The 11,790-nt window shown below is 49.7% G+C and overlaps 1 protein-coding gene across 1 annotated transcript in view; it reads left to right on the top strand.

The window, feature by feature from the left end:
* LOC123160511 (multiple myeloma tumor-associated protein 2 homolog) overlaps positions 1-1,541 on the top strand; it is a 3,391-nt gene extending 1,850 nt beyond the window's left edge. The window contains exons 3-4 of the mRNA XM_044578324.1: positions 757-1,018; positions 1,147-1,541. Of these exons, the coding sequence (XP_044434259.1) occupies positions 757-1,018; positions 1,147-1,438 (554 nt within the window). The 3' untranslated portion in view covers positions 1,439-1,541. The remainder of the gene's footprint in view (positions 1-756; positions 1,019-1,146) is intronic.
* Positions 1,542-11,790: the final 10,249 nt, after the last annotated feature.

Genomic DNA, 11,790 nt, shown 5'->3' with positions numbered 1-11,790 from the left:
ATTTCTTATGTCACTGCCCTTTCCTAGTTTCGTGAATTTGATTCAAAACCTCATGTTTCTTGGTATAATTTCCTGCTGAACCCTGTTCGCACTTGTGAACTACTTTAATATGCGATGAGCTCCCTGTTTGATGTGTGTGTAACTACGTATTCTTCTAGCAAAGGGCACATTAGTTATAATAATCTCAAAGAATCCACATTGCTCTAGCAACTCATGTCCTGAAGTTGCTAATCAAATCATTGCTGACTGTCTGAGTTGTTATTATGTCTTTTTACAATTTCACTATTATGTTTTAGTGAGGCAAGTTTATTAGTGCACTATGATCAACTAGATTATAGGATCTGGCATAATGTAAGCAAGTCAGACTGCATACCTACTGTGCTACTCGTATCTCTGAAAAAAAACTGCTATCTGCTATCTCTATGGATTGGATACATTCTGGATACAATTAGGTTGAGCAATTACACAGTTCAACCTTCCAGTTCATAGATATGGTGTGCCAGTTACATAATAACATGTTTTTTTTTCTTTTACCATTTATTATGCTCACTAGCATTGACCTAACTGCCTTTTGATAGTAGCAAGTTCCTGATTGTGTCTTACAGTTGGGCTTGTGCATGTGGCTTCATGGGCTTGCACTTAAAGTAGGCTGAAATGGCAATGCATCTTGCATGGATTTCTTAAGTCTTGTGATTGTCTGATTGACTGCGCAAATTTTCTGCTTTATAATATTGACACTCTGGCTATCTCTGCCAGGGAAGGACTTGTTGTGGTATACAAGGGATAAGCAATCTGACTCAGAAGACGCTATGAAGGAAGAAATTAGGAGAGTGAAAGAGGAGGAGGAACAGGCCATGCGTGAGGCACTTGGCTTAGCTCCCGAGCGTAGCAGTCGACCAAAGGGCAATCGTTTAGATAAGCATGAATACGCTGAGCTAATAAAGAGGGGATCTACCGCAGAGGATTTGGGAGCTGGCCATGCTGAAGCAGCACAAGTGCAAGGATTAGGTTTATACAAGTAGGTTTCACACCAGAACAATTTATTTATGTTTTTTTAATTCCCTTGGAATGTGGTACTGTATATTAGTATAATATTTTATTGTCAATTTATCTAATTTAACTCACATGTTATCTCCATGACTTCAGGGCTCCTCACAACGAGGAAGAACCAAGCTCTCTTAGTCCTGACCCTCCTAGAACGGAGCCTGAGCAGGTTGACTTTGCACCTGCAACGAAGCGGGAAGATTCTGAAGATGATAGGAAGGGGAAAAGGCGGCGCGAAGAGAGGAGAGGGGACAGAGAAAAAGAGCGGAGGCGTGAAAAGCACTATGAGGGAAAAGAGAGGAAGCGAGACAAGTATGAGAGTAGACACGACTCGGAGGACAGGGAGAAGCGCCACCGCAAGGATAAGCAGAAGAGGAGGCATGATTCTGATTAACGTAGCAGGCTAGCAGCGCTGCAACAGTATTGCTACTGTACCTTACTTGCATGTTCAATGACTTGGATGCTACTCTTGCTTGATAATGTAGTGTATGATTGAATTCTGCTATCTATACCGTGCCCCTATTTCGCAGAAACACATCTGCAACTACGGATGGAATCGCATGACTTCGTTGTGCCTGTTGAAGATTGAAAAGATGGTGTTTCATGAAGAAGACTGAAATCGTGTCTGATGAATTTTAGTCGGCGCGAATTTTATAATTTCCTTGGTTACTTGTTCAATCAGTTAGAGAAGTTCTGCCCCGGGTGCAGCAAAAATGGAAGACCCTTTGAATCAAAATTTTCTAGGGCCTCTGTCTAAGTATTTGACATTATATTTGGAAAGCAATTTTTTCATTGACTCAAACCTCTTGCAAGTTTTTTTTGTTTTCATTTGTTAATTACCCGTGCATTGTAGCTGGAGCATAAATATTCTAATGGTTCAACATTAATTGTATCTATATACCTTCAGTGTTAAGTGGTGTTTGTGTTTTTTTTTATCTTGTTGTGGGCTATTTTTACATGACAGCCTTTTTTTTTTACAAAATCTGCATAGGAGTACTATTTGTCTGGGAAACACGTCCATCCAAGAGAATAAATAAATATACCTAGCTGCTTGACTTCATGGTTACGATGATTCCCAGTAGCAAAACTAACAGCAGTTAGATCAATGTACCCATTTCTGTTCTTCAAGCATTGCGGTATGAGCTTCTCCAGTGGAGCAAGACATGGTGATAGAGATTCTAAGAGCATCTACAGCCTCGCGGATAGTGACCGGTCATGTCTCAAATAATCATGTTCACAATTGGATGTCTCAAATTAGAAACCTCAAATCCATACTAGTATTACATGCAATGCAAACCGAATCTTAAGTGGAGCTCGTCCGGCTCCGCCGTGCCCATGGTCCGGCGGCTGGCTGCGCTTCTCCAAGTGTTGGTCCGGTCGCCAGCGAGGTAGAATAGGACATGAGACACGCCGGCTCACGGGACTCAAGACGCCGCCATCTCCCATGCCCTACTCTCGAAACCCTGACGGTGCTTGAGGGAGTCCTGGACTAGGGGGTGTCCGGATAGCCGGACTATCATCATCGGCCGGACTCCAAGACTATGAAGATACAAGATTGAAGACTTCGTTCCGTGTCCGGATGAGACTTTCCTTGGCGTGGAAGACAAGCTTGGCGATACGGATATGTAGATCTCCTACCATTGTAACCGACTCTGTGTAACCCTAGCCCTCTCCGGTGTCTATATAAACTGGATGGCTTTAGTCCGTAGGACGAACAACAATCATACCATAGGCTAGCTTCTAGGGTTTAGCCTCCTTGATCTCGTGGTAGATCTACTCTTGTAATACTCACATCATCAATATAAATCAAGCAGGACGTAGGGTTTTACCTCCATCAAGAGGGCCCGAACCTGGGTAAAACATCGTGTCCCTTGTCTCCTATTACCATCCGCCTAGACGCACAGTTCGGGACCCCCTACCCGAGATCCGCCGGTTTTGACACCGACATTGGTGCTTTCATTGAGAGTTCCTCTGTGTCGTCACCGATAAGCTCGATGGCATCTTCGATCATCAACAACGATGCAGTCCGGGGTGAGACCTTCCTCTCCGGACAGATCTTCGTATTCGGCGGCTTTGCACTGCGGGCAAATTCACTTGGCCATCTGGAGCAGATCGAAAGCTACAGCCCTGGCCGTCAGGTCAGATTTGGAAGTTTGAACTTCACGGCTGACATCCGCGGGGACTTGGTCTTCGATGGATTCGAGTCACAGCCGAGCGCGCCGCACTGCCACGACGGGCATGACTTAGCTCTGCAACCGGACAGCAACCTGGAGGCCGCACACGAGTCCGCTTCGATCTTCAATTCGGAGCTGGCTGCGCAGATCGAGGACGGGTGGCTGGACACCGCCTCGGGGGCTGCAACCTCTACGGCGATAGAGCCGAACACTGACCTTGTCCCTCATGAAGCTCGTGACTCCGAGGTGCCGGACTCCGAACCTCCCGCGCCCCCTCCAGTCGAATCCGATTGGGCGCCGGTCATGGAGTTTACCGTTGCGGCGACACCTTGAGTTCGCTAAAGTATCTCTCGTTATCAGGAGAGCCCTGGCCGGACTGCGGTCAGGACGGTTGGGATGCGGACGACGAAGAAATTCAAAGCCCACCCACCACCCACTTAGTAGCCATTGTCAACGATCTAACCGACATGCTAGACATCGACTCCGAAGACATCGACGGTATGGACGACGATGTCGGAGACGACCAAGAACCAGCGCCTACTAGGCACTGGAAAGCCACCTCATCATATGACATATACATGGTGGATACACCAAAAGGAAGCGACAACGAGGAACAACGGGACGTGGCGAAGGACAATCCCCCCAAAAAACAACCAAAACGGCGACGCAAGCGCCGCCCAAAGTCCTGCCTCGATAACAATGGCACCCATACCGACCCAGCCTTAGAGCAGGGTGAAGCGATGGACGACGAACATGCCACCAAGCAACCCATCCCCGGCGAAAACAACAGTCCAGACGATCTCACGCCCGACAAATCACCGGAGCATAAGAACCTTCATAAAAGGCTCGCCGCCACTGCAAGAAGTCTAAAGAAGCAAAAGCGGACGCTCAAAACAGCGGAGGATGCACTCAGAATGAGAAAGAGCAAAGTACTCAATACCGCAGATAAATACGGCAATAGTCACCAGGCGAAGAGCTACCCGAAGCGCAAGTTGTTGCCCGAATTTGACGAGGAGGCCGTAGAGCCCCCACAGTCAAAAAACAAAGACGCCGCCTGTCCGGATAGACGACCAGATGACAGGCTAAGAGCGGCAAGGGGCGCCGCACACAAGCCGGCACACGATCCACATAAAGATCCTCGCAAAAAAGATGGCCCGGTCAGGTCCATCTATGGGCCAAAAAAGAAGGCTCCAGGGAGCAATACAACCCGCCGAGTGTTTGAAGACAATGGCACACCTAAATACAGGGGCGCCGCACACCCACTATGTTTCACCGATGAAGTACTGGACCATGAATTTCCAGCAGGATTCAAACCCGTCAACATAGAGGCATATGACAGAACAACAGACCCCGAAGTCTGGATTGAGGATTATATCCTACACATACATATGGTCAGAGGAGATGATCTCCATGCCATAAAATATCTACCCCTCAAGCTCAAAGGGCCAGCTCAGCATTGGCTCAAAAGCCTCCCAGAAAATACCATTGGAAGTTGGGAAGAGCTCGAGGATGCGTTTTGAGCAAATTTTCAGGGGACTTATGTCCGCCCTCCGGATGCAGACGATTTAAGTCACATAACTCAACAGCCCGGAGAGTCAGCACGAAAATTTTGGAACAGGTTCCTCACCAAAAAGAACCAAATAGTCGACTGTCCGGACGCCGAAGCCTTAGCAGCCTTCAAACACAACGTCCGAGACGAACGGCTCGCCAGACACCTCGGCCAGGAAAAACCAAAAACAATGGCCGCACTAACAAGCCTCATGACCCGCTTTTGCGCGGGGGAAGACAGCTGGCTGGCTAGATGCAGCACCAGCGACCCGAGTACATCCGAAGTCAGGGATGGAAATGGGAAATCACGACGCAGAAAAGATAAGCGCTGGAATAAGGAAAATGACCCAAATAGCACGGCGGTCAACGCCGGATTCAAAAGCTCTCGGCCGAATAATAAAACACTGCCCCTCAAGGACAACAGTGACGAGCTATCCAACCTAAACAAAATTTTGGATAGGATATGTCAAATACATAGTACCCCCGGGAAGCCTGCAAACCATACCCACAGAGATTGTTGGGTCTTCAAGCAGTCCGGCCGACTTAACGCCAAACGCAAGGGGTCCGACACACCAAGCGAAGACGACGAACCCCACAAGCAGCACGCCGGAAAACAGAAGACTTTCCCACTAGAAGTCAAAACAGTGAACTCACTTCATGTGATAACATGGAAACATAGTGCGGCACCTGCTGTACCAGGACACCGTCCGCAGAATGGGGATATACCCTACCGAAATTCGCCATAGCAGCACTTCCTTCAAAGGAGTGACGCCTGGCCTTTACGCCAAATGTACAGGCTCTGTACTACTAGAGGTCGTGTTTGGTTCATCCGACAACCTCCGTTGCGAAAAGCTCATTTTCCATATCGCCCCATTCAAAAGTAGCTATCAAGCACTACTGGGAGCGAAGCATTCGCCCGCTTTAACGCAATACCGCATTACGCGTCTCCTACGCTTAAAATGCCTGGTCCATACGGCATAGTCTCAGCAAAGGGTAAATCTGAGTGTTCCTCGACCACGGAAAACGTGAGACTGCGTTGACAGCCGCACACTAATCTGACCCTACTGGTCAAAAGCCCTGAAAACAGGTCATTCAGACCTTGGACACGGTTAGGCGAGTCCGGCATAAATAAACAAGGGGCTTCACCACCGCATACCCCTTCACAAGGGGCTGCACGTATAAACAATGAGAGCCAATAAAGCTCAAATTCATCATACTTTATTTTAACTACACCTTTTTGCACGATATTTTTCCAAACTAAGTTCTTCTCCTTTACAGATGAAGCACGTGCTACACCCGTCCAGGATACAGCACAACGGAGACACAGGCGCAGACGTGCAGCAGGGACCCGTTACAAGGATTCTTTTCAGATTAAGACCCTGCGTAAACCTTTCTTACTGTCTATTGTTGATACACATCCCCCGGTTTCTTACCATAATCGAGGAGGAGGCTGGCGTTTTGGCATTGGCCGCGTCAGAAGTTCCTGCCCGTACCTGGACACTAGGGGCTTAGGGCATTGTTCTGCCCAGTATCATAAAGACCGAACACCTCAGGGAGTGCTCGGCGTCTCGAGTTAGGCCTTATATGCATCAGCTCCGAATCATGTCTTTGGTCAAATGTTGGGTTTGCCCGGCTCCTGTGTTTTGCTGGCTTACGTTCCGCTCCATCGGCTAACGCGGCACCAGGAGAACTACTGCGATTGTGCCCCGGTTCGGCCGGGCGAGCACCTCAGTAGAGAAAGCCGAAAACTGACTGTCATGATATAGCGAGAGACTGGTCAACCACTCGATCGACTACTGGATTGTTTAGAATTCCTCCGCTTTGACGAAGGACCGCTTCCCGGTCAGGCACATATGCGCCCCGAGTTCGGAGAAGCGCGGTGCCTCTAGGGGCTATATAGTAGCCCCACCTCCGAGCTCCTATGGCTAACTGAAAGTGATAAAGCATTATAGTCCGGTTGCCTAGTTTGCTACGCTATCACCTCCTTCAAAGGACCAAGACGTTGGATTAAGTGTGAAAAAGTGCTTTTCTTTTTGCAAACACCCCTGCACCACGTGCGTGGGGGCTGAAGCCAAAGACTGCCATCTTTCAGGTTATACATACACGGCCGCACAGGAGATAGTTCAATACTTGAACGCACAAGTATAAAAAGCTATTGCATTATAAACATGATCTCACAAATCATACACGTCATTTGAACATAACATCTTTCGAGCACTGCGACTCTATTAAACGAGCGCCCTGCAGGACTTCCTCAAAATAGTGCTCGGCGGGTGATCGGCCTTTGTCCGAACCCCGGGATGCAACAGTGGTGGCATCCATCTCCGCCCAGTATGTCTTAACACGGGCGAGAGCCATCCGTGCACCTTCTATGCATGCCGACCGCTTCATCGCCTCGATATGCAGCACCGCCCCAAGGAATCGCTGCAATAAGCCAAAATAACTCTCAGGCTTGGGCCTTCCCGGCCACAGATGAGCGACCACATCCGTCATGGCAAGTCCGGACAATCTATTCAGCTCAGCCCACTCAGCTAGCCGATCAGTCAACGGAAGTGGACGCTCCGGACTATGGAATCGAGACCAGAAAAGCTCTTCCATTTTGTGATCCTTCTGGCTTCGGAAGTGCACGACCGCGTCCGCCGCACTCGCCGCCAAATCCAGATAAGGATCCTCCACACCACACAATTGGCCCAACTGAGCATACTTCGGATCCGTGAACTTCCTACGCAGCAGAAAGGGCTTTCCAGCCGCAATATCTCCGGCCTGACGCAGTTCCTCTTTCATAGCCCGCATCGCACTACGGGCATCCTTGACTTCGGCGGCGGCCTTCTTCAGGTCCTCTTGCCCCGCTCGGCGTTCTCTTTCAAGAACCTCATAGCGGTCGGTAGCATCTTTTAATTTCACGGCCATTCCGGCCATCTCCTCCCTGCTTCGGCAGTGAGCAGCCTTTTCGGCTTTTAGCTCTTCCGCTGCCTTCGAGGCAGCCGCATAACTTCTCCTGGCTTGCTCCTTGGCTCGAGCAAGCTCTGCTCGAAGGTCTTCCACAGCAGCGGCACCATCTGCATCAAGCATACAAATTGTAAGGAACAAGCATCAGCTCCCTTACTAGGTGATCGCGGAGCAACCACCTACCCTGTGACTCGTTAAGTCGTTTATTGACTAGCGCGATGTCCGCATCCGCAACGTCGAGTTGCCGCTTCAGCTCGGCAACTCCATCAGTCCGGCTGGCCATTGAACGTTCCGCCACCTACATAGGAAAGGCGACATCCTATAACTGAGATTATGATCCTCGGCACGCTGTCGCTTTCGACAGCATACCAAGTCTCAGGGGCTACTATCTATACAGGGTGCACTCCATGTGCAAAACTGTCAAAAGGTATGTCATTTTTTGCGTACCTCAAACCCCGTCAGCAAACTTCCGACGGCCTCATACAACCCGCTCTTAGCGGACGAGATCCTTTCAATCACCATACTCATTAATGTGCGGTGATCTTCTGAGATAGACGCCCTCTTGAGCAAACCCTGCAGCTCCACCGGCCGTACTCCAGTGGGTGCCGAACTCCCCGGCCCCGCCGGACTCGGGGAGACCCTCCGTGATGACACCTCAGGGTCGTCCGCCCCGCCCGACGGAGCGGCAGATGGAGGCGTTTCGCTCTCCATCATCTCTGGACGAAGGTCCCCTGAAGATGAGCCCTGCTGAGATGGGCTGAGATCCGAACTACAAGGTGAAAACTTCGGTTACCCTTAGAAATAAAGTAGGGGCGTCCCCTATTACAAAATTCCCCCTTTTTTACTTACGGCTTGCTGGAGGGCTGATTCTTCTGGGGAGACTGTGCGGCCGGGGCTCTCCCCTGCACAGGACCTTCCGGTGCGGATTTCTTTCCCCGCTTTGAGGCCTTGGCCTCCGGGTCTTCGGAAGCGGTCCTCTTCTCCCCCTGGAAGGAGGGATTCTCGATTCCCCCCTTACTGAAAGCCTCCTTGGCAGAGGTGGTAGTTTCCCTGTGCCCCCCTTCGCCCTCCTCCGAAGGTGCAACCTCCAACATTCTGATTAACACGGGATCCGGCGTGATCTCAGGGAGGGGGGCCGGACACCGTATCAGTTTTGCTTGCGCTATCCACTTCTGTCCAAGGGATAGCTGGTTAAAAGGCAAAACCCATGATAAATAAATGGACAATATGTCCAGACACAGGGCTACTTACTTGAGTATTCGGGCGATTGCAGCTTAGGCCAGCGTCCTCGGTCAAGTCCGGACGCATCTCTTGCTGTCCGAAGAATAGTCTGTACATCTCCACAGGTGTCAAACCCATGAAGTGTTGGAGAGCCCGTGGCCCCTCCGGATTAAATTCCCACAGGCAGAGGGGGCCACGTTTGCAGGGCAGAAGGCGCCGAATCAGCATAACCTGTGCCACTACGACCAGATTGATATCCCTTTCTTGGAGGCCTCGAATCCGGTCCTGCAATAGGGGTACGTCTTTGGACGACCCCCAGTCAAGCCCCTTGTTGACCCATGATGTCAGCCGTTGTGGAGGGCCTGGGCGAAAGACAGGCGGCGGCCTCTGCCTGCTGCCCCTGGGAGCGGTGATATAGAACCACTCCTGTTGCCACAAGCCGAGCTCCTCCTGAAAAGAGCCCTCGGTCCATGGAGCATCGGCCCTCTTGCTTATAACCGCCCCTCCGCACTCCGCCTGATGCCCCTCAGTCATCTTCGGCTCCACGTTGAAGGTTTTGAGCCACAAGCCGAAGTGAGGGGTAGTGCGGAGGAAGGCTTCGCAGACGACAATAAATGATGAGATGTGGGGATGGACTCCGGAGCCAAGTCATGGAATTCCAGCCCATAGTAAAACATGAGCCCCCTCACGAAGGGATCCATCGGGAAGCCTAAACCCCGACGGAGGTGAGACACGAACACGACGCTCTCGCCGGGCTCGAGAGTAGGAATAACTGGCCCTCGGGCAGGCAACCTATGCGAAATCTCGTAGGTTAAGTACCTGGCGTCTCTCAGCTTTAGCATGTCCTCTTCCGTGACGGAGGAGGGCATCCACCGGCCTCGTAGGTCGAAGCCGAACATTGTCGAAGGTCGAAAGTACCCGAATCTGGAGCCCTGGGTGTTGGAACTCGGGGCGAGGGGCGGATTCGATTGAGGATTGAAGAAAAAGAACGGGCCTTGGTCCCATTATAAAGAGGGAGAATACCAAGAGCCGTCCCCGTGACCGATTGGAACCCGCCTTCGATGGAGGAGGTGTGGCGACGGGCGCGGTTGGGTTACCCACGTCCGTATTAATGAGAATCCCGGGATAAGGGGAACACGGTCTCTGCTTCGACAAGACGTGGCAAGGAAACCGCTTCGCTAAACACGCTGAGGTGGTACAATAAAAACGATTCGAGTAAAGGCTTGGTAGTGGTGTGACGTCACGCCATGAAATACGTCAGCAGATTGAACTTGTGTAAATATTATTCTCTCTACGGTGGTATGTTGAATTTATTTTGCAGAGCCGGACACTATCCTGGTGTTCACCATCTTCTATAATTATTCGGAGAAGGAACCCGCCTTGCAATGCCGAAGACAACATGCGCGCCGGACTCATCGTCATTGAAGACTGGTTCAGGGGCTACTAAGGGAGTCCTGGACTAGGGGGTGTCCGGATAGCCGGACTATCATCATCGGCCGGACTCCAAGACTATGAAGATACAAGATTGAAGACTTCGTCCCGTGTCCGGATGGGACTTTCCTTGGCCTGGAAGACAAGCTTGGCGATACGGATATGTAGATCTCCTACCATTGTAACCGACTCTGTGTAACCCTAACCCTCTCCGGTGTCTATATAAACCGGATGGCTTTAGTCCGTAGGACGAACAACAATCATACCATAGGCTAGCTTCTAGGGTTTAGCCTCCTTGATCTCGTGGTAGATCTACTCTTGTAATACCCACATCATCAATATCAATCAAGCAGGACGTAGGGTTTTACCTCCATCAAGAGGGCCCGAACCTGGGTGAAACATCGTGTCCCTTGTCTCCTGTTACCATCCGCCTAGACGCACAGTTCGGGACCCCCTACCCGAGATCCGCCGGTTTTGACACCGACAGTGCCGGTGGACGTCAGATCGATGATGGATCCATCCTTGGATGAGCCGGCGACATCTACCATGACGCGGTTGTGGCTCCCGGACTGGTGCACCACGGGGTGTGAGAGATCTCGTGTTTCGAGATTCATCGATGTGTGGTTCTATTCTGCTATAGTTGGTACAACCTGTTTTCCAGGATCACAAAACCCAAAGCTGATGATTATTTCAAATCCATCAATGTCAAGGCGGTGTACCACAGTGACGAGTCTTTTATTTTGGCAAATCGAGCAACATAGATATTTTTTTGAAAGACACATTTGCATGTAGTGATGACTGGAGAGTATTGCAAAGGTTTGAGCATAGGAATTCGTTTAATGAAGTTGCACAACAAGATGATGCTTACACTGTTCCTGATGTAGAAGATTCCATAGATGTTCGTAGTATCTTTGAGAACCATCACGTCAATAACACTGGCGAAAAGATTCCCTGTCGAGATGTGGACGTACGAGAGTTGATCAATAAGATGCCAAAGTTCGAGGACATTGAGGATGAAGAAGATGACACTGAGGGGAATTACGATTCAGGCTGATACACATGGCGAAGATGTTGACGCTGTTGCTGCGGATGATGATTAGATTACTTTTGTGGTATTTGCCTGTGAGAAGACGACTTTTTATCTACTATGTGAAATTGTGTTTGCTATGACAACTGAAACCTGATGAAGTTGTTTAGTATTTTGCTGTGAGAACATCACCTATTATGTATGTTGATTTTTATTTGCTGATTGTATGACGACTAAAATATGATGACATTGTTGTTTAGTTGTACTCATATTTGACTGTGAAACTTGTATTTGACGACATAGTTTGTTGTTGAACTGTAATTTGGTCTACGTTTTCGAATGGGAACAAAGCTGACCCGATAGGGCCTCTATTAATTAATTTATTTATTAGCAAAA

The sequence above is a fragment of the Triticum aestivum genome, chromosome 7B (assembly GCF_018294505.1).
Source record: "Triticum aestivum cultivar Chinese Spring chromosome 7B, IWGSC CS RefSeq v2.1, whole genome shotgun sequence".
Classification (NCBI taxonomy): domain Eukaryota; kingdom Viridiplantae; phylum Streptophyta; class Magnoliopsida; order Poales; family Poaceae; genus Triticum; species Triticum aestivum.
The sequence above is the reverse complement of the archived record's forward strand: the minus strand, read 5'-3'. Positions and strand labels throughout refer to the sequence as shown.